This window comes from Cyphomyrmex costatus, unplaced genomic scaffold (genome assembly GCF_001594065.2).
Source record: "Cyphomyrmex costatus isolate MS0001 unplaced genomic scaffold, Ccosl1.0 scaffold146, whole genome shotgun sequence".
Classification (NCBI taxonomy): domain Eukaryota; kingdom Metazoa; phylum Arthropoda; class Insecta; order Hymenoptera; family Formicidae; genus Cyphomyrmex; species Cyphomyrmex costatus.
Genome location: NW_017275457.1, coordinates 507,335 through 531,558, shown reverse-complemented (window position 1 = coordinate 531,558; position 24,224 = coordinate 507,335). Strand labels below are relative to the sequence as shown.

The following is a 24,224-nucleotide window of genomic DNA, read 5'->3' as shown; positions in this document are numbered from 1 at the left end:
AAAACAGTTCAGTGAGCGCTTAATAATTATTCAATTATAATTATATAATTGAATATTGTCTCTTTGTCTTTTTTGCTAGATTTAAATGTAGGAGGAGAATCAATTATAGGATTTAAAAAAATCACTGAACACTCATCTGTGTGTTAAACATATAGGTACATATTATAGTCTATTGTAGCCGATTGAGTACTAAGAATTACGAAATAAAATGTTATTGTTGTATAATAAAATAGTAATACATGTATATAATAATATTAATATAATATATATAATATAATCAAATACTATAATATGTATTTCCTATATTTTAATATATGTGTATGTTACTTCTTTTTAACATTGTTTGTATAAAGGGCTATATATAATACATTTTGACATAAATTAAAAAATTTTTGATAAATAGGATATTATTAAAAATATGAACAAATATATTTTTATAACTATTAAATAATTTAAGAATAAATGATTAAATACATATATCGTAACATTTTAAAAAATGAATAAATATCTAAATTATAAATATTTTTATTATATTTTTATCATTAGAATGAAAGAATCAAATGGTTAATTTTTAATTATTTTTATTTTAATAATTTTTTCCACATTTTAAGATATGTATTCCACAATCAGAAATATACTAAATATTTAATAAAATTAAACCTTGTTATCAAAAGGTCAGCCCTATTTGATTAGAGAAAGGAATAAGAAAATAAAGAACATATCAATTCCAAAAATAAAATCTTTATTAAAAGTTTATTTCAATTTATTTATTTCGTAGTATCACCGTTTTTTTGATAAAAATGGAATAAAACTAGATAAAATGTAATTAAAGTTAAAAGCATGACTAAATTAAATGCAGGCAAGTATGCTTGTGTATGTAACAAGAGGTATTTTCATATTTCTTTAGCATTCAAATCTCTGTTGATTATCTTTTACTTCTACTTAACGTATTGTTACATAGTGCTTTCCAGCAAGTATAACACAACTGGAAAGCACTCACAGTCTCTTCTTTACATACATCAGGTACGTATTTATATATACATTTCAAAATTAAAACATTCTATAAAGACATATGTTCTGATATTTTTCGTAACTATTACCAATTATTTATGTATCTAATTCGAATAAAGCGTTAATCCGTTTAAGATGTTTTATCTACTCTTATTGGCTCAAAGAATCTTGTATGTGAAGCCAGCATCCATGTTAAGCTAAATACTATTATAATGGCACATAATATGATACTTCAACATTTTTATAAACATTCCATGAAGATTATTTGGATAATTGCATATACTATACTTAATCTCCTATGATTTCATTCAAATGGCACATAAAACAATGATCATGACTTCTCTACAATTGGTTTCAACACCTTGTATGGATTCAGAATGCCATTCGGATCCATCATTTTCTTTAAATCATACATCATTCGAATCTCGGAAGAACTTCGACTCAAATGAAGGTATTTAGGCTTCTTAAAACCGATGCCATGTTCAGCACTAATGCTCCCGTTACACTTTGAAACATATTCAAAAATAAATGGTTCCAATTGCGCGGCCACATCCTCGTAGTATTCTGGTATAGAAACTTGTACATGGATGTTTCCATCGCCTAAAGATGAAAAAAACGAAATTATTTGCGGATATCAAACTTATTTCAAGATATATAAATTCTTTCTATTATAAAATTATACCTAAATGTCCATAACCGCTAATCCTGACAATCCTCGGATCGCGTATTTGTTTGCGAAGCACCTCGACGACTTCATAAAAAGATGAAAGAGGTAGGGAGATATCGTATTTGAAAACATAACCGTCTCGTAAGACGCCTTCGCTAATTCGTTCTCGAAGTGCCCATATAGTCTGAAAGTTAATTTTTACTATGATGATATGAATTGATAAATATAGTTCCTAAAACTTTAAACATAGATTATCCTTTTATAAAATCCAAATACGATATATTATGTATATATATATATATATATGCGTGTTCAATTTCTAGGAATCATCAATTCATAGCATAAAGAATTTCAGTTTTTAAATGTTTAAAGTAAATTTTTTGCTTTAAGTTGTCACATCTTAGTTTCGTCTGTGTGTTCTGCTACGATATTTGTAATCTGCTATGCTTAAGTAATCAATTAGGAACAATCAAATATAAAGAAGCTCATCTTTTAGACAGTTAATCATTTTATAAGCAGATTAACAGTCGTCATCTTGTAAAGACGTGCAGCAGTACAGTCTGAAATTGTCTCATTACTTCTGATAACTTTATTAAACATTTAGTTGTGTTTAATTTATGTTTATTATTTGCATGTGCATACGTTTAGCTTTTTTGATTCATTAGTCATTGTGCCATCTTCAATGATATCATCATTAATAGCTTTTTCCACAAACGAGGATAACTTTTCTTCATCATGAACACCATGACTGCCTGCAGTTTCAACTATCATATAAAATTCGTGGCCATCCTTACGACTTGTTAATGGATTTTTCAAGCCAAGATTATTTATGGAAACGTCTATAGATAGTCGATCCATCATTTCACAGGAAGAAAGAATTTCTCCTAAATGACGTTTCGCTAAATAATATGTTTTTAACACTTTATCGAAATTTGCTAATCCTGAAATAAAATTAATAATATAAGAATAAAATATATATTTTAGTTTTATAATAAGGTCCGTGTGTTGCATAATTTAATTTATATATTAGATCTAGTAAATATATGCTAACGCGCGCGCGCGCGCGTATTTTTATATTTTATTTACAATTAAAGCATACCTAGAAATGCGATGTTTATGGCCTTTGGCAACGGTGGACATTGAATAGCCACCTTGGTTACAATGCCTAAAGTTCCTTCTGACCCTATAAACATATGTTTCAGATGATATCCTGTATTATTCTTCTTTAACACATTTAATGCGTTTATAATGTCGCCGTTAGCCTTCACCTGAATAAAAACAATTATTTATTTAACATTACTTTCAATTATATTAAATTACAATATATAGAAAAAATTTTAATTGACAAAAAGGAAAAATTTAATTTTTCTAAATTTAAAAAATCTAAATTGTTCTTTCCTAAACTTTCAATAATGGTTTCAAATTTAATAACATAAAAATAAATAATTAAAAAAATATAAATAATTTTAGTTTATAAAAATTTTAAGCATAAAAATACAAGATGAAATCGTATATACTATATATATTGTATATGTGTATACAAAACATAATAACAATAATTACTATTTTATGAAATAATAAAATTATTATTTTAAATTATATAATAATAATTTTAACAATTTGTATTTCAATTCAACTTACTGCTTCGACTCCCAAGACATTTCCATGCAGATTGCCATAACGCAAAAGTCGCAATCCACCCGCATTTGTCGATACACAACCACCAATAAGACAGCTTCCTTTAGCACCCAGGTCCAAAGGCATCATTAGATTAACCTTAGACAAATGGTCATCGAGATCTTGTAAAACACAGCCAGCCTCGCATGTCAGTATACCTATAGCATGATAGTATAATACCAAGTATTTTTAATATAATGGTAAGAAGCGAATAATTGTGCAGTCTTTTTATAACTTATTATTCTTTGAAACACATATTCTCATTGAACACATTATTATCATTAAAAAGAAAGAAAAAACGTTTACATGCAATTCTTATAATTCATACTGTAGTTAAATTATACTCAAAGAATATATGAATTAGATTAAATCTCTTTCTCTCTATCTTTTTATCTTATCTAACTTTTTATAAATATTTATAAATATTTAAATAGAAGATTTGGATAACAAAATTTGATATTAGATATAATCATAAGGTAAGGAAGGTTCTCTCGCTTAAATATTTTAGTAGAATGTCCAAATATATTTAAATATATTCAAATTGATGTCATACTAATTGCACCTACCTGCCAATTTATTCGTGTCCAAAATTTTATTCATTAATTTCATGGAAATGACAATTTCATCGAATACCGGATTGGAACCTCCCACGAGACCAGTGTTTCCGCTTTGCGGGCAAACTGCTAATTGTTGCTCATTGCAGTATTTTAATATTGCTGATACTTCCTTAGTGGATGTCGGTTTCAACACCAGCTGACTTGCACCTGCAATTATATATCAATTATCTGATTTAAAAATGTAAAGCATTTCGAAATTTTACTCTGAAAATTAAAATCCATTTTTTCTATTGTATTTCAACTATTGTACAAATATGACTGCACTCTCTAATCTCTATTCTTATACATCCTTAAATTATAATTTTATATTTTTGGTTCTCTACAAATTCTTATTTTATTATTAAACAAGAATATAAAATTATTTATTTAGCAATAAAATATACATATATTATTACTAAATGAAATGTACATAAAATTTTAGTATTAGATTTGTAAATAAAAAATAAGTGAGAATTCTCTGATTAGCCTATAAATAAAATCATAAAATATACATTGCAACTTTATTTATACCAACATGTTATAATAATAATTTTTATTACAATAAGAAGTTGCTCCTCCTTAAAACAAAAATTATTTTCTCTACTAGTGTGTGTTTTCTAAATCAATTTTTACAATGAAAGATATTTCTTTATTCTCTTACGCTTACCTATTCGTTGCATGCTTACCTCTAACGGTTTTCGCAAAATCGATATTGTAAGTTTCACATTCATACGGATCAGTGATGACGCGGCTAGATCCCAGCAACGAGTCGAAAAAGCGAATGTCTGCATCTGTGATCGTAGCATAGGGCCCACGTTGAGTTTTGTACCTGATCGACGTTAATTCGGGTTTCAAAGCGCCGGTCGAATAATAGCAGCCAGCGATTTTCCAAGAACATTTTACGGTGGCCTTCTTGTATTGAAGCAAAATGCCCATCAGCGCACATCGCATTTTGATTATTTTCTACGATAAATTAATCCTGAAAAAAACACAAGATATATTAAACATTTATAGTTTCATAATTATAAGTCTTAGCTTACATTTTCCTTGCAAAATCGATGAAATAAATGTATTACAACACAAGAAAAATTCCTTACTTCATACAATGAATCGACAAAAGAAAAGAAATATTTGCTCGGAAAAGTTTGCTACTAAAGATTGGTTTAATTTATTACGTATTATACTTTTATTATTGTACTTATGTATTGTCGTAAATAAAGTTTATAATTAAAAAATGCTGTTTTTATCGTAAATCAAAGTATCAAAGAAAAGTACATGCAACTTAATTAAAACCGCTATAAGTAACTCGCATTTGTACTAATAAGCCAAGTCGTAATTAATATCAAGGTCGTCACATTATGTTAAAATAAAAATCACAAATCTAAATTTATAATATATAATTACCAAGTATATACCAAGTATTTTATTCCATCGTTATTTTCATAATAATTCAGATTAAGAATTGACATAAAATATAATTATGAAAAACACTCAAATAAATTAAAATCTACTGTTTTCGTTAACCTTTTTTGTCAAATTTTGTGCGATAAATTAAATATTTACTCACATATATACATTTTTTCACAAATTTAAAAAAATTTGGAAAAATGACACGTTTACTGAATTAAATATAAATAAAAATTTTGTCAATAAAAATGTATACATATAAGTATGAAATATTGGATTCATTATTTTCTAAACAATTGTTAGAAAAAAATATTTTATAGAAATAAATTAATTTAGGTAATAACTATTTAGATAAATAAAAATTATCAATTATTTAATATAAATAAAAATAAATTTTTCTATTAATAATTAATATTTTTATAATATTTAAAATAAAGAAGATAGAAGAAAAAGAAAATATTTAATATTTTTATCGTTTTTATTTATCATTAATACCTATTCTTATTTATTAATTAATAACTAATTTAGTTTTACAATATAAATAATATATATATCATAATTCTAAAAGAGATATATGTGCAAATAAACAGAATAGCGGCAATTTATACAAGTCATATGGCAATGATTCGAGAGATACACTTTTTTAAATAAATTTCAAAATACATGCAAATTACAAATTATAGTTGGCCATTGCATAAATGTATAAGTAATCCATGTTTCAATATTTGTACTATGATATATGACATAATATAAATTATAAATTTTTGATATTAATATGATATCATATATCAAAACACGGCCAATTGTCCCAAGTTCTACGCATACTAAAATTCATGGAAAATAATATTCATTTTGAAATTCACTCTCTTGTGTAATGTTAGATGCTTTGAAAAACTTAAATCCTGAAAAAGTGCTCAAGCCATATTTATTAAATCACTTTATTGTGTCATAGCGTCTTTACAGCTTATTCTCATATAAGAAACGTGTTCCTCGCAAAATGCAGATACCAACAGTCTGAAAATCTATATAGATATAATTTATGTGACGTACATTATAAACTTTCAAGATTATCAGCTATTTCGGAATACATTTATATGTATATTAGCATAATTTCGTAATTTCAGCTTATCGACATAATAAATCATAATTTGATATTGAAACTACCGCCATCTTCAGGTCATGTATCAACTTCGACGAATCTCTGTTCGCATTTATTATCGACACAGTAATTTCGAAAATACGTATTACAAGAATAAGAGCGCGAGCCTCCAAGATCGAATAAAAAAGTAAAAATAAACTATTTGCTATACAATTAAAATCCATTCTTTATAATTAAATTTTGCACTTTTTATCTGTTTTGTTTTTCTTCTAATTACAAGTACTTTTCATCTTAAGAATAAGTATTGTGAAAATATAATACAACTGTATTGAGGTCTAAAAAGAATGATATAAGTACAGAGTCTTGTATAACGCATAACGTATATATATAAGGAAATAAACCAAGTCTTTCATTTCGTGTGTGTGTGTTCCTTTCCATGAAATAAAAGACTGATTGGATGATTTTCTTATACTTCATGAGTTATGCAATGGTCTGACTTTAAGCTCATATCGGACTTGTCAATTTTTGATTGACAGTTCTATTTTGACCAATCACAATATATAGCAAGTCCGGATCTGCTGCATCATGATTGGCTAACACAGAATCAGGCAACCATGAACCGTAAATGGTATCTCCGATACGTTAACTTACCTATATGATCTGATAGATCGTAATATCAATAATTAAAATAAAACGTAATATTGATTTCCGCCATATTTAATCTAACACGAATCAATAACAATCATTTGACATAAAATAAAATATACAATATGATAATTAAAAATAATATTACGATTAATTAAACGTTAATTAAAAACAATTTATAGTAATTTTTTTAAATATTATTTCTACTTACATTAAAAGTCACTCAATTTTTATTTTATTATTATATTTTAATAAAAAGATATCAGTTATAAGTCACTCGTTTTCTCAAATAATGCATAATGTTAAAATATAATAATAAAATAAAGATTGAGTGACTTAATATAAGTAGAAATAATATTTAAAAAATTACTATAAATTATTTTTAATTATCATACTGTATATTTTATTCAATACAAAAAAAAAACATTCCTTTTGTGTATATTTTAGGATCCATTGATTATGAAGATAAAAATACTGTTACACACGAAGACAGATATTATCTCAAATTTTTCTATTCAGTTGTTCACAAAACTAAAGTTATATCTTTCGTATTTACAGAGAAATCTTTTCCCGTTCATATTTACTTCGACTTATCTTCCTAAGCTACGCCATTCAGCTAATCTAATAACCTTTCCTAGTGAACACATCCTACATTATATTCAAATTCTTTTCAATTCTTCGTATTAAACCGTTTCGTGACCACGATAACCCATTGCATATGAACCGGATATACATTGTATGAATGTGTATACGAGAGCGGATTACAAAACAATGTCAGACGGGGGTTACAACGCCGCTATCCGTCTCAGCGTTACAGTGATTAAGGCGTGGCTATATCTTAGCGTGCCTATTTATAGCCGGACATGCATACGGTGCGCCTTTCACGCGCGCAATCGTGCAGAAAGTGCGATTCGTCGCATCCGTCATTGATACAAGACCGTGCGTATGTCGCCCGATCTGCACAATGGCGGGTCAAAGAGCCGCCGATTTTAATAATAATAAGAATCAAAGCTGTGCGGTTCTCACTTGGCGCTACAAATATTTCGAAGCATTCTTTGATTGGTTAATCAGTATATAAAATTCTTTCTTCCGATTGGAGGATTTCAGTCCACTGAGTCGAAGCATTCGTAGCGTCAAAAGTGTCCAAATTATCGTTTGAAAAACCACATGACCCATCCAACTGTATAGATATATACTTCTTTGCTGGACACATGTTTCTCAATATCTTTTATACGTTATCGCAAAATTGCAAGCTTTGAAGCAAGCATGGAATCTTTCCGGTGTAACCTTATCTCGGAAAGATTCATCTCATAATATTTTCTGGGAAATTTTAGAATTCTTTCCTTAAAATGCACTGATATTGATCTGCAACGTAAGTATTTATTTTAAAATTCTAGGAATCGCATAAAGTTAAGTGATAACGATAAATATGAGAATAAAATAATCTTACGAATGCATTAATCGATTTTTTTTTTTATGTGGCATCAAAATGTGACTATCGGATTCCTTTCCTCGAAAAGTCATTGCGAAAGTATTTGAAAAAAAGTCTTTTTTCTCAATCTATTACAGGTGATATTAAAATTCAACGATATAACTTTTATCTATAATTATCATTTATTATTATTATTCTAATATTCTCTTATATTATTATATTTTTGACATAATAATTTACTTATAGCTTACTTTGAAATTAACAAAATATAAAGAGATAAAAAGCAACAGCTTTCTTGGAATCTCAATAAAATTCCTCAAACACGTACCTCTACAAAATTCCACAACTCGTCGAAAATCGCCATTGAGTTTTAAAACACACAAGCAAGCAACCTCCTACAATGCAATCTTGTATCTTAATTATTAATCTTTCATTGATAAAACGATAATCGTATTACGTTTCCTTTTCGCTTTTATTTAATACTATTTTTATCATATAACTGTTACGCGATTGCAAATTTAACGCCTTTTATATATGTAACCATTTTATATACGAGGTCAATGTTGCGATATTTCGCAAATTGGGACATGGAATTCGAATCACCCCGATTTCGAATTAAATAATACAGAGTCAAATATAATAAAAATTAACGCGGCAGCTCTTTTTAAAATTAATTTGCTAAAAGAGTGCGCTTTTGAAAGAACTTCGCAACACATCAGAAACATCGTTTTGCTCTTTTATTTCGTGCACACCTATATATATATGTATATACATAATTCTACCAGTCCATACATAAACGATACGTGACTTTCTGTTACCGCTCGTGCTATCGATAAATTATAGATAATCGAGTAAAAAGAAACGCGTCAAAGGCGCACGAATAAAACAAATTTCTCTGCGCGCAAAGAAAATCGAAGTAAAAGAACAAACGTGGTGCGCGCTTTGTACATCGTTACGTTTCTATTGTTTCCAGGTGCTCGCCCGTTTCAGAGTATCGTTAATTTCCACGTTACAATTGTATTCGTGCAATTAGTAGTAATCCGTCCGAGTGCTCTTCATCATGAACATTCTCTGTAACGTTATTCGATATGTAAATCATACTTTTTTATTCATGGTGTGCTTATTTAGATATATATGCTCTATATATATACATCGCGCGCACAATTCGACGCAAATAAATGAACGCGCCACGCATGTTCGATTTCGCATCGCGATTTTTCGATTGACGGAAAACGTTTCCCGAACGTTCCGTAATTGAGTCTATATAATTAATCAGTCTCGCGACAAAACGTCGTTCGCGAATAAGATAACTCGTGATCTGTCCGTTTAAATAATCACAGTTATCGCACGTCCGCGAAAAACAGTAAAGGAAGGGACTTATTAAGAATTTAATTTTAGCGTGGTCGACAGGTGAAAAATAGAAGCGATGGATCGATGAAGCTTAATCCAGCTGCTAAAATCTCAAGTGTCCCAATCGATAAAACCCGTCGCGTCGTCTGCGGTTAAGCGACATCAGAACGGACGTGTCTTCATTTTTCAAATTCGGGAAGCACAATGGTGAAGAGTACCGCCCAGGGAGCCTCGTTCGTCGATTCGTTGTTATACAAGAGAGGGCAGAACGGAAATCGTTAAGGTAGGTATTATGATTAGACTTCTTTAAAAAAAACAGCACAATTTATAGAAACGAACCTCCATTGTAAAATTTTTTTTTTATTTATGTAAATAAAGCAACAAATCTTACTTTCGGTCGAAGCAAATCTTAGTAATTAATATTATTCATTAATTAATAATATTTATTGCAAATTTTACAAATTACATTTTTCAGTTTTATATAAACTACATGTGCGCCGATTCTCTTTGTTGGATTTAAAATGTAATTGCAAATTGAAGCTAGAATATTAATATCTCAAATTAGATTGATTTCAATTTAAAAATAATAATTAATAAATGTCCCAAAAACCTACAAAAGTTATTACAGAATAAAAAAAATAAATAATAAATAATAGTTATTAATTTGTTATTGTTTAAATTTTAAACAATAACAAATAAATAATAAAAAACAATACTGTATATAAAAAATATTGATGTGGGTTTAACACCTATATGCAATGTGTCTATATTATATTATAGGTACTTATTATTATTATTATTATATGTATAATTCTCATTGTGTTGGTGTTAATATTAACACATAGTGAGAATTATATAAACACCACTATTTTTTTAGAGTGAACCAAATATATTAGTCTGCTTATATCGTTTGTATTCCTCAAACGATGATAAAAAATTTATGAACAAGTTTTTGTTTCAAAGTAAAAGTCAACAAAATATAAGAAAATATCAATAATTAATTTTTAAATCCTCAATTACAGAAATCTATCTGGAATAAAGGAGAGTGTAAATTTTCTTCAAGTTGAACAAATACATTTAAAAATAAATGTTGTACATTGTAAAAAAAATATGTGAAATTAGAATAATGTAAAAATTACATGATTTCTAATAAAATTAAAATGTTTTCTGAAATTTTTATTATTGTTATTTATAATTTTGCCTTTTTTATAGTGTGAAATATGAGAAATCAACAGAAGATCTCTTTTCGCAAGCCTACAGCATCGGAAACTGAACTCACCATGAGATTATATACCGGTTTTAATCTTTGGTAATATACAGGGTGTCCGAGAATATTTGGAAGCTCGTGTGAAAGTATATATGTGTCTAGTTATAATAGCCACCAAATATTAAGTGAAATAGTTTCAACTAAATATTAAGATGATATAATTAAACATAATTTTATCTTGACAAATATTTAATACCAACAATAATACTTACTACATATTTCAGAAAGTCCATTATAAATCTTTAAAGCTAAAATTAACACTTTATCTTTTACAGTGTAAATATTTGTGTAAAGATAAAATTATATTTAGTCATATTACAACATTTAGTTTCAACTATTTTACTAAATATTTAATAGCTATAACCTATAACTATAGATTCTTTTTCCGTATAGAGAGCGTATTAAAAATCAAAAAGTCTTCTACCAATTTTTGTAATAATTAATGAATTATTAATTTTTAAATATATCACCAAATAAGTACATATATGTATGCGCCGTCAAATAACGTGCGCCTTTCGTTAAAGAATTTGTTTATTATTATATAAGCAACAATCGCTCGGCAACAAAAGAAAATTCTTCCTATTGGACAGTCATGTAGCACTCTGAATAGACTTTAGATCCTCCATAAATCACAGTTCCACAAAACATTAACTTTAATCTCAGATAAAAACCGAAAAAAGGGATGAAAATTACCTAAGTTGAACCGCAAGATTAAATAAAGAGACATATATTTATTTATTTCTATTTTTCTTCTGATCTCTCTCTCTCTCTCTCTCTCTCTCTCTCTCTCTCACACACACACACACACACACACACACACAAATTCTTAAAACACAATGGGCAAACAAAAAATGGCTTTCCAGACTAAAAGGTCACTGAATATAAGAAAATTCCTACATTTTATATATTTCCATTATTTATTCCTGTACCTACTAGAATGAATTTGAACTTTCTTTCTCGCTTTCTCCAAATATCAAATACGTATCTCTTTCACATTGAGTTCTAAAAGTGTCCACTAGTTTACCCACACAGGCCTTAAGTCTGATCTACAATTGCGTAGTTGTAAATGTTCATAGTTGTAAAACTTTATCAATCACAGTCGAGTATTCTCCTCGTATGACTGTAATTGGTCAATTCTTACAACTACTTACAGCTACATTTACACAATTGTAGATCGAGCTTTATATGTATATATCTCGCCATACGCTTGCATTGCATGATATGGTGGGCTGAGTGCATCAATATACACGCTCATGTGGAAATTTTTTTAAAATTAATATCTCTTTATCTATATTGCAAAAATTACGAAATGATACGAGTCACAAACGACTCATTGTCATAGTTTATTCCGCTCTGTCTGCATTATCTCAAATATTCTAGGACACCCTGTATATGTATAATACGAATTCAAATTCATTTTACAGCTAGTGTTGTACAAAGGATCATCATACGTATCAAAAGAAGAAAGGATTTTTATTCTTTTGTAAAGATAACGAGATCACAATCTTTTAGAATAATTAACCGATATTATAAATTGGAATTTATAATGAAAGAGTTGCGTATGTGTGTGTGAACGTATGATATATGTATATGTATGAATGAGCAAATTTCACAATTCTCCAACAATTATCTCGAAGTATCATATGGAGTCGAATTGTTAGCCCCTTATCGATTGCATGGGGGATAATAATGACATCACTCGTACTAAATTGTAATGTGTGAATGGTAAGAAATATGTATATGATATCTTTTATGTCATACATATTTCTTTCTTAACGTTCAATTTATAAACATCGAATTGATTATTATGTAAAATTATGTAAAATTAAAAGCCAGCAAGATCATGTAAGCTGTATTCATTTTCAATTTAATCAATACAACAGAAAACGTAATATGGCGTTGTTACGCTCCATATAATTATTTATACTAAATGAAGCATTAATGATATCAGTCTATAATACATGTAGATGAACAGTAGCTAACGAGAGGTAATTCTATTCGAGGCGAAAATCATTACAAATCGAATATCGCGTTACTCCGCAACGAAGAGGATAAGCTCGGTGCCCTGGAGCGTCATTGTCCCAACCCCAGCCCTCTATGGATCCGTCATGGCATGGCACTCGCGCAGCAATTACGCTTCGCTTCTCCCCCCCGTCGCTGCGGTCGCTTCCATTTTCTCGACGTTAATTCGAGGACCGATCGGACGCAGACATCGGATATATTATAATCTACAGCGAATCTTTCGATGGGGAGCCCTCCTACTCCTGCCCCTACCTCATCGTGTATCACCGAACGATACGCGGCGGTGTATTACCGTGCAGGGGATTGTGTGGGGAAAAAGAGGTCAGGGGAAGAAAGGGAAGAGGCGGGCGAGTGTGGGAAGGAGGAGATGGCGATGGCAGTGAAATGAGCTCGCGGTAGAGAGGGAAACGCGATGGACATACGAAGAGAAGAAAGAGCGCTAACGGGGTGGGGAAGGGAGAAAATACTACGGGAGAGAGATCGAGAGTAGTAGGAAGGGAACCAATCGTCGCGACGACTTAAGCGCCGTGCGCGCGCGCGACATTCTATATATGTAATACAGGGTATGCGGTGTGAGAGCGAGCGAGGTGTGCGTGTATGTGTAGGTCGAGAATCCAGGGGTAACACAGAGAGCCCACTAACGATGGCTATATGCATGTACCACGCGCACATGCACAAGCGTGACAGGACACATTCGCGCGGGACCAACTCACGGACCGCGACCATGGCTATATCGAGAACCGAGACGAATCGAGGGGGACAGGACGGGACGCGACCCGCGAAGGAGAGCGAGCGAGATAGCAATTCTCCCCCTCCCTCACCCCGTAGCGGGAAGAGTGTGGCACATGCGCGGCTGCAAGGCAACGTTACGCACGCCGACCGTACCCATAACCCGAGCCAAGCCAATTCCTCGGTGGCAGCCCGAATCATTAACTTGTTTCCCTGGCAACCTCGTCGCGACCCACACCATTGGCTGTGCAGCTTCTCCCACCCGCGCGCCATCACGCTCTACGGTCAAACGGCAAACTACGAGACGCCGAGATATACGTACTTTTCGTTCGGCAACATAGCATAGACACGGACTATAGGGCGATCTCCCCTCTTTCCTCTTCCTTCACGCCAATCTCCTCGCAATTCGATCCTCGTCGAGTGTGCGCGCACACATACATATATGTATGCGTGCGTGTGGGAGTGTGCACGCGCGCGCGCGCGAGCGTTCGCTGTTCAACGTGCAGGGACTTGGTTACTGGGATTGGTACAGCCAGGGACTCTCTTCCTACCCTACGCGCGATACATCCTACCGTAGCACCTCGCGTCGAAATCAGAGACCGGTATTCGGAAACGAACGATAAATCCATTGTATTTTGCGTTAGCGCGATTCCACTAGTCTTTTTCGATTCTATCTAGAAAAACGAGCTGTTGAGATACAATCACTGTCGGCACGTGGGATCTGGCATTCTAATCGAATAATTTTGAAGATACTTCTCTTAATTAAATACAGAATTCAATTACGTTTGATAGTGATTGTTAAAAATAAAACCTCCCTCCCTCCCGCTCTCCTGTCTCTCTCTCTCTCTCTCTCTCTCTCTCTCTGCGCATGGCACAAAATGAAATTGTTATTTCATCATATACAAAGGGAATACGCATGGGAGAATTTTAAGGGCCGAAGATCCGATCGCTGAAATAACGAGACCTTCGTGTCCTTGATCCACGTGAGGAGGATGGATCCCTATATGCCTTGGGCGAAGTGAGATGCATAATGCATGGCAAGCATTAGAGGTCTCGACATCAAAATTGGAGCTTTCCTCGACACGTCGCGCATCGGCTTCAAGGACGCGAGATGTCTAGGTTTTTTTTTTCTGACGTTTTGCTTACGTACGCTCATTGCATTAAAAACAAAAAAAAAAACAACAGACAACTGGAACGTACTGATTGGGTGGAAAATTCCCGTAAGAACGCGACGAGCCAATTGCATGCGGTTCGCTAGTCCCGAGTTCGAGCCGGGAAGTATAAACTCGGCTTAGAGACAGTTGCGTCAGGGCCGTACAGCGTCCGCACGGGGCCACACAGACTCAAACTTCACATCTTGCTACATCACATTATATTTTATTATAAATGTTGTTAGGCGCATATTATATACATATTACTTTAATATAACTGGATTAATAGCGTTAAAATTATTGTCATAATAATTATGCATTTTATCACTTGGAGGAAAATTAAATACAGTACGTATCTATATATTGAATATTGAAATTAAATATTGCAAACTACAATATTTAAATAAAAAAATTATAATATAACACAAAATTATACACACGCATGTATTGATTAAATCAATATTTTGTGAATTTATTTTGTAATCTAAGTAATAAATTTTATAAGAAAGAAAATGAAAAAGCATACATGAAATATGTTAGGCAGAAAACCTATTTTATCTTATTCGTAACACACACACACATACACACATCGCGCAAGCGCGCGAACGTACGTGTACTTTCTCCCTCTTTCTCTCCCTCCCTCCCCCCCTCTCTCTCTCTCTCTCTCTCTCTCTCGCACACATAATGTATTTCGTTACAAAGAGAAGGGGAGAAAGGATCATCTACTTCAAAGGGACTAACTCATAGAAAAACTAGTATAGGTATGACAGATTAATCACGGTCAAATGACCTGATCTGTCACCCTTAAAATCTCTTCCTGGACATTTTGCATGTTCTTCTGTTAAGTTGTAAACTCACAATAAGAAAGAAAGAAACCTTTACAGAAAATTGAAAATTTGGAGAATGAAATCTTAATGCTTAAAATTCCGTAAAAACATCTCATATAATTTAAAAAATTTATAATATACACAATAATGAAGTGTACAAAATATAGAAATACGCAAATGCTTCAACTATTAATATTTTACGCTATTATAGTTATACACTACATAAGTTAAGTATTTTAATTATAATTTCGTTTATGTAAATTGTAAATACAAGTATATAAAAATGTTTATTTGGATCAGTAATAATATTATGTGTGATGTCTCGTATGATAAATACCTAATGTTATACGCATGTTAGAAATGTCTCTACTTACGGAACAAAAAATTCATCTAGAAATCCTGTTCGTGCAGTCGTTACGTAAAGTTTCTAGTTGATTAACGCTATTAATTGATTATAAGCTGTCTACGATATAATATGAAAAATAATGATGTATTATCGATAGAAATTTTTTGTCGTATTCTCATTTCTCATTACAATAAAAAAAAATTAACAATAATCTCCTTATAATTAATTTTTTTAATATTTTTAATTAAAAAGGTTGTTTAATATAACAGGCAATTTTTCTTGTATCAATTGTATCTTTACAAAATCTCAACTCTGATGCATATAAAATACGTATAAAATGCATATATTTAATACAATTGCACAAAAATTACCAGATATAAAAATTATAAAATTAAAATTAAACCGTATAAATTATAAACAAAATATTCAATTGCAATTTTCAACTACGTGTTTTTAATTAAACAACAGAATATCAATTAAACAATAATAAATGAAAATTAAATACAATCGAACAAATTATTCATTATTATTAATATGCACTACACTTGTATTAGCGCACCATAATCAAAATTTTCAATTGGACATAAAAAAAAGAAAAAGTTGGTAATAAATAATTTTTGGCACAAAGAAAAGAAAAATTTTTAGGAGAAATATGTGTAAAATGGAATACCAGGGCGCTCGGAAAACTTGGCACGTTTCTGCCAGTGCTATGCTGTGAAATACGGCAGGGACTATAGATCTGTATACGTACAGGAACAAATGGTTCGTGCATCTGTGTGCGCGTGTATACGATAGGACGGCTGGGCGCGATAGGTAGCGGTGAGAAAGGAGACAAAGAGAGAGAGAGAGAGAGAGAGAGAGAGAGAGAGAGAGAGAGAGAGAGAGAGAGAGACAGGAAAAGAGAGAGAATGCGATACCGTTAGTGAGCATGCGCCTAGCCACCATATCCAATGGCTCCGCCTTTCTCGGCGCGAACGATGCCTTTGGGATTTGTCCTCGTCGAACCAATCAGCACGCCACGCTGGAAGACGCGCGGTGCGCGGGGGGAGGGTTGCCACTGGAAGGGATAGCCGTGTCAGGGACGCGCGGGTATTCGGCCGTTTGTGGAGAGGTAGTCGTGTTATATACTGTGTGGAACAGGGAGGCAGCTAGCAGCAACGGCAGTAGCGGTAGTATCTCATCGATAGCTGCAAGGGCGGCAGTTAACTGTTGTCACGAGGCTCTCGTAGTCTGTCAATGAATTTCGCACTTCGGTGTGGTCGGTGCGGTGAGAAAAACGGTGATTCGTAAAACACTGCACGAACGAAATACACACCGTGTTGGCATCGTGCGCTGCGACGGACAAGCGAGGTGGTGGTGGTGGTAGTGGTGGTGTTAATCGGTGGACACATACACACGCGCATCTACCATACATATACACACATACGCGCGCACCAGCCGGAGCGTGTATATAGGTGTGACTGCGCAGTCGCCATGTGAGTACCTGATAAAAGATAGAGTGAGACATCCCTGTCGGAGGTTCCGTCGACTCGTGGTGGCGTCGTCGTCGTCAAGGAGGGTATCCACCCCTTCGCCATACCTCCGTAGGTCCTTCATGTGCGACGCGATAAAAAAAAATAAACTTTTAAATTAATTTTGCGAATGCGTGTTCGATTGCTGCGCCGACGACGATCTTCGCCGAACCGCGACGACGGTCCGTCGACACGCCGCAACTGTTCGATAACACTGCTTTGTCTCTGTCTCTCTTCTTTCCTGTCCCTCTCTCGCACACTCATCCCGTCGCTTCTCCGAACGCTGTTCTTTATTTTGTAATTCAATATGTCGGCGTCCGTGCGGAGGACGCCGCCACTTTGGATTCGCATGGAGGGACGGGACCCGCAGCGACCGGATACGTGCATGCGTGTGACGCCAGAGAGCGTGCGTTGCGTTTTGTTGCAACTTTCAGGCGAGCGCGGAAAAAAAATATACCGTCTCTCTTTTTCTCGCGTGCTCTCCCAGCGTGTTCCCTTGTGGTATTATAATTCGTCCGTTTATGTTATATACCTTACAGATTGCCATTATGGCGAGATCCATGTGTCAGCCGTCCCCCTGGCACAGTTGTTTTTTTCTATCTCTCTCTCTCCATCTCCCCTCCCTTCGAATTTTTCTCTTTCCTCTCCCACCCCTCTCTGTCTGGCCAACCCGCCTTTCAGTCGTATTTCCCGCTCCCCTACAGATCTCTCTCTGTGCTTTTCCCCCTTCCTTCTTTCTCCCTCTTGTTATTACCGTGCCACTAATTATGGTGGGTATATGGATTGGGGCGACATTTTGTTCGTTCCATGGGCGCGCGCTCGCGCGCACACACGCCAAGATGGAATCGTCGGCCGGGATCGATATTCCCGGGATAGTTTTTATTCGAATGACGGGGTATACAGAACTCTACGTTACCGCACGAGTTTGGCGTCGGCTGTTCCCTCCCCTCTTTCATCTTTCTCTCCCGATATTCACAGCGTCTCCTTCGAATCACGGCACATTTCTATCTTCTCTCTCTCTCTCTCTCTTTCTCTCTCCCTTCGCTGAGCCTCAGGGTTATAAAGGGTGTCTCATGTGTAACATCATACCGTTTACATGAAGGTCGTGTATCGACATTCCATGTACCAGGTTCACTCAGAGATATCGTTTCACTTCCGCAATGCAGGGAATCTCGGATTTGTTACGAGCCACTTTGCGTCTAAGAATTTTTTTATAAGCAACTGTAAACAAATTTTTCTTTGTTACATTTTCGAAAATAGTATTTACAAATGTGGACAAGGTTTTCCCTTTACTCAATTTCATATGAACTTTATTTTAATACATTTTTACCTCTCCAAGTTTAATTGAAAATATTTTTAATATTAAATATCTGTACAAATTGATAATTTCCCTCATTAAGATACAAAGCTGATTAAAATCTTTAACTGACACGTTAAGCCTGAGACATCCTATGTAACAAAAATGAAAAATAGATTTCATTGTGTGATATATTAGATCTTAGTACATTTTTATAACTCTTGCAGAAACAAAATAGATATGTATATTTTTTAACAGAATTTAAAGTTAAAAAAGCATTTGAAAAACAAACTACATAATATTGCACTAATATTACAAAAAAATTAATTATGAGATTATAATAAAGTTATCTTAAGTTAGAAATGTAATAAAAATATATAAAATAATACTACAATATCGAAATAAAATGATAAAATTGATACAAAGTTACACAATCACAATACTGGAGCTATAATAATGAAATATACAGAGTGTAAATTAATAAGTGTTAAATATTCTGGAGACATTCCTGTTTATTAAACAATTTTAGAAATTTAAAATTATTAAAGGTTTTCTAGTCTTTTTTAATAATTGACAATAATGTATGCACGTAAGATTGTAATGAGTTGTTGTAATATAGTATAATATCAAGTTGTAAATAAATGTATGTATCAAGTTGAAAGCTATAATGCTAGATCACATGGAAAGAAGACTATTTTGAATAATTTTTTTGTAATAAAATGTTTATTATATATTTCATTAATTGTTTGGTATTGTTAAATTAAAATTATAATGTTAAAATTTGTACTAAAATTAAACATTTCTATAATAGACTCATGTTTATATGAATTTTAATATTTAGTTGAAAATATTTAATAGCTTTTAATATTTGGAAAATATATCCCATCTAGAGAATATTTGGCATTAATTTATCCTGTATATAAAATAATATCAGCTGGAAAGTTAATAAATTTGAACATTAAATTCCAACTGCAATAATATCGGAATAAAATGATGTAATTAGATGAAAAGTATGTAACTGTATAAAAAACACACTCAGGCTTATCTGTTGAACAGCGATTAATATTTTTATAATATTCTGCAAAGTCTGTATTCTTCTAAGAAAACAGTGATAAAATCTATACTACTTCCGCCGTATGCCTACATGTTTAAAAATGTTTAAGCATTTCGAGATACTCAGCATTATTCTTATCACGTAGCCAACACAAATTTATAGCACATAATTATTGCTGGACGAAATGTTTCAATATACGCAGAGATACTGTCTCTCTGTAAGAATTATTAACAGAACTATAATTTGGTTCGAAAAAATACACACATATATATATACATATATATATATACATACATATATAAAAAGCTACAATATCCTCACATAACCTATTCACTCAGTTTAATTCTTGCAATGATGAGAGCGTATTTATGATGAAACGACGTTCAATCGAGCGAAAAGAGCAAACGCGTACACGATATTAACACGACAGAGTTATCGAGCGAATCAGTAAAACCATATATATGCTTCGCACTCGTGTTTGATCTCGCGCGTTACTCTCGCGCAGTGAGAGAAAATCAGGGGAAACGCGACAAAGCGTCGTTAACTTCTGAGAGACTTACTTTGCTGGACCGAGAAAAGGTTTCCGCGTGCGTAATCGTCGAGAGAGACCAACAAAAAGAAAAAAAAAAAAAAGATGCGACGTAGGGCGCACTTCACTCCCGAGCACCAGTACAGTAGCTTCGCTTGCGAGAATCCCGACTCGAGTCCACAAGTACGCGTACTCGTCTGACAAAGGTTATGGTTATGACACGGCAACACGTATGGCGCGGCGTCGATGGCTACTTCATGCTCGTCTCTCAAGCCTCAAGTTCGATCGTGAAGTAGGCATCCCACCGCGATATTTCCATTTGAGCATGAAAATAGATAATGCTGCGCGTACACAATGCGGAAGCAGTTTAAATATTCTGTCAATGGCATAAATACTATCGTACTATTTATTTACTCACGAACAAAATACAAAATCTCGCTTTAATGAACGATGAGGTAAAAAGTAAAGTTCAAAAACTAGGAAAGTAATATCTTTGCATACGAAATATATGATATATATGCATACGAAAATATGCAGAGCTGATTGGAGTATCCAGAAATTTATTTCTTTTGATCTGTCTATAGACATATGTATATTGCAGATGCAGCATGATGGACAGATTGAAATTGGCGTGGATGTAAAATGGCAAGGAAAAAAGGCAATTTACAATTGAATACTATCAGCGAGAGTTGCTTCCTTTTCTAAATTCTAAAAGAACGTCTGTACTCTAATACAATAAAAGGTGTAAGGAAACATGACAGATGTTAAACCGATTGGAATCACGACGTCGCAAGCACAACCGCAGCAGCCGCAGCAAGCGCAACCGCAACAAATAATGATCGCGACTCATGACCTGCAGCAGCAGCAGCAAAATGTCCAGCAGGCGCAGCAACAGCATGTACAGCAGCCGCAGCAGCCTCAACAGGTCCAACAACAATCTCAAGTGCAGCAGCAGCAACAAGTTCAGCCACAGCAGCAGGTCCAGTCACAACAGCAGATACAAGTGCAGCAACAACAGCAGCAGCAACAGTCACAACAGTCACAGCAACAGCAGCAAAATAGTGTTGTTCCTGCTCAAGTGCAAGTACAGCCGCAGGTAGTTTCCAGTATGCCACAACAAGTAATAATTTATTTCTATTTTTAAAGTTGTACCACATTCTGTTTTATAAATAATCTTACATGTAGTTACAGTATAATTTTACATTTCATTTGTATTATATGTTGTTGTTAATTTTATTTAATTATGTTTGAATTGTCACATTATTTTTATTCTTTGATTTTTACCTTTACATATCAGTTCTTTGCATCTCATCATTAACAAAATTACAGGGAGTTGCAGTGTCGATGCAACATCAACAACAACAGGGAGTAGGTGTGTCCATGACGTTGTCTGGTCAACCAGGTGCAACCACCATAACTACAATGGCTGCACATCCACAAGCGGTCCAAGTGATTCAACAACCGATTCAGAGTCAAGCTTATCATTTACAACAACTGTATAATACTCAAGGTGCACCTTTATTGATGCCAGGAAACTTGGCACTCCATCCGGCGGGCATAAATCCCTCTTCTATTCAGGTACTTTTCTTTAATTTTGATTAAGAGGTAATTTATGCCAAAAGCTTAATACGTGCTGAAATATTTCTCTCTATTTGCATTTCTAATTTAAAAAAAAAAACAATGCATATTTCATAGGTAATAACAGCGGGAAAGCCATTTCAATCAGCAGCTCAACTGACTCCTCACATGTTGGCTACGACGTCCACGCCTGGACAAGGAAGTAATCATCCAAGTGCTGGTGCCACCAAAGTCCCAGGATTTCCGGCCGGCTATTTACCAGTACCCACGTCCGCTCCTGGTGCCGGACAGACGCTGGTGTTCGGTCAACTCGGTGTACTAGGTTCTCCGCAACCACCACCCTCAATACAGCAGCAGCAACAGCAGCAATCCACGAATAAGCAAGAACAAGTACAAAAGGTAAATATAATAGCATAACGAGGCATTTATTCTGTAAATCATCAAAGCAACATATCTTGTGTTTGCGTAGCATTTCTTAAATATTACTATATTTGCATTTATTCTATAATATTATGTTTTAAATAGTATACAGCATGCACCACTGGAACACCTTCAGGTGGAAGAACGGGTGGTATGCAGTTTGCACCCTGGCAATTCGCACCTCAAGTGTGGGCCACTGGATTGCAACAACCGACTTTGCTCACTGCCGCGCCTAATCAAATATTCATTCGCGGTCCCACACAAGCTGATATGTTTATACAAAGTTCACAGCCGATACAGGCGCACAATGGTCAGTATTTACATCCTTCCATTCGTTAATATCTCTAAATTCAAATTTCTATTTTCAAAATAAAAATTTAGTGTTTCTTAGTTTATAATTTTTTGGAATTTTTTCCTCTATATAATACACACACGTGAACAAAAAAATACATATAGAGAATGATAAGTTTCAAGTCTTGTTTATTATTTTATCGGGCTAGCTCTCGCGGCACAGCAACAGATACAAAGTGTACAACAAATAGCAGCTGGTGCAAAACCTAAAGTGGTGGAAATTCAGCAACCATCTCAACAGGGTAAACCGGCTACAACTATACAACGACCGTTGAGTATCTTGCCGTCGTCTTTAGCGATGCAGGCTGCCAATATACGGGCCGCCAGTTCCGTCTCCACACAAACTGTTTATGGCGTACAAACTACTACAGTACAAACACAGGTTACTATTTCAATTATCAGCACATTTAATTTTTATCTTAAATCTATGTGATATATAAAAGTATAGTATTCTGTAATAAAAAAAAATAATATGAAAAGTAAATCAAGATTTCGAGTGTTACAACAAATGCTTGAATACTATTGACTTTGACATGATGACTAAATAATTATACATCTGTTAGCAAAATAGTAAAAACAGTAGTATAAAATATATATATATATACACAACAGTATCATTATTAAATATCTAGGGTAAAAATACCACCACTGTCGGGAAAGGTCGTGGCAAGCCGGCACAATCTTCACAAGCCCAACCAACAATACAGCAACAGCCAGTCTACATACAACAAAAGCAGCCTACGCCGCAGCAACAGCAGCAATTACAACAACAGTATCAACAAGTGCAGTCGTCTCAAATACAAACTAAGCCTATTATGAGTACGAATGCTTATTCAAGTTAATATTTACACATTTATGATATCAACTGCAAATATTTATATGATATATGAACGTAGAAAATATAATAGCACGACAATTTTTGTTACACAGCGAATATGACGTTGCAACCACCACCACCTGGCGTAGTACTAGGACCGGATCGTTCAATTATGCCAGTAGTTTCGGTAGGTGGAGTTGGAGTTGGAATCGCTGCTGCGTCACAGATGAATCCAATGCCACAAACTGCAATGTCGACTATGCAACAACTTCCTTTACCGGTATTAATTACTGTGTCTATTTGAAAGTTACTGTTCCTGTAAACATTCATTTATATTGCATAAGAAGACGACAATATTTTTATTTTTTTCTCTATACCGTAGAATAAGAATGCAAAATCAAGAATGATAATACTCTTTTTTTTTTTTTTTTTTTTTTTTTT

At 33.5% G+C, this 24,224-nt stretch overlaps 2 protein-coding genes across 5 annotated transcripts in view; one reads left to right on the top strand and one right to left on the bottom strand.

Annotated features, from left to right (window-relative positions):
• Positions 1-860: 860 nt before the first annotated feature.
• On the bottom strand, positions 861-20,714 carry D2hgdh (D-2-hydroxyglutaric acid dehydrogenase). Its single transcript, XM_018551830.1, has 8 exons — positions 20,649-20,714; positions 4,638-4,930; positions 3,922-4,119; positions 3,320-3,513; positions 2,778-2,946; positions 2,321-2,619; positions 1,694-1,862; positions 861-1,611 (listed from the first exon to the last, which is right to left on the bottom strand). The coding sequence occupies exons 2-8, from the start codon at positions 4,900-4,902 to the stop codon at positions 1,343-1,345; spliced, it is 1,563 nt and encodes a 520-aa protein (XP_018407332.1). The 5' UTR covers positions 4,903-4,930; positions 20,649-20,714; the 3' UTR covers positions 861-1,342.
• The window catches only part of LOC108783286 (polyhomeotic-like protein 2), an 8,526-nt gene continuing 1,963 nt past the window's right edge, over positions 17,662-24,224 (top strand). Inside the window, exons 1-8 of one of the 4 annotated variants that reach the window (XM_018551826.1) lie at positions 17,662-17,701; positions 21,219-21,737; positions 21,947-22,195; positions 22,313-22,594; positions 22,721-22,925; positions 23,116-23,348; positions 23,599-23,803; positions 23,897-24,063. In XM_018551826.1, coding sequence (XP_018407328.1) covers positions 21,372-21,737; positions 21,947-22,195; positions 22,313-22,594; positions 22,721-22,925; positions 23,116-23,348; positions 23,599-23,803; positions 23,897-24,063 — 1,707 coding nt within the window. In that variant the 5' untranslated portion in view covers positions 17,662-17,701; positions 21,219-21,371. Of the gene's footprint in view, positions 17,702-20,746; positions 20,824-21,218; positions 21,738-21,946; positions 22,196-22,312; positions 22,595-22,720; positions 22,926-23,115; positions 23,349-23,598; positions 23,804-23,896; positions 24,064-24,224 lie in introns of those variants that run through there. The other 3 variants (XM_018551829.1, XM_018551827.1, XM_018551825.1) reach the window with 3 other exon arrangements.

Excerpts from the sequence above, each read along its gene's own strand:
- D2hgdh (XM_018551830.1), bottom strand. The coding sequence starts at position 4,902 with ATGCGATGTGCGCTGATGGGCATTTTGCTTCAATACAAGAAGGCCACC. Across the intron at positions 2,947-3,319 it reads ATGTCTTGGGAGTCGAAGCA|GTGAAGGCTAACGGCGACAT; the intron begins GTAAGTTGAATT and ends GTTTTTATTCAG. Across the intron at positions 2,620-2,777 it reads CATAAACATCGCATTTCTAG|GATTAGCAAATTTCGATAAA; the intron begins GTATGCTTTAAT and ends ATTTTATTTCAG.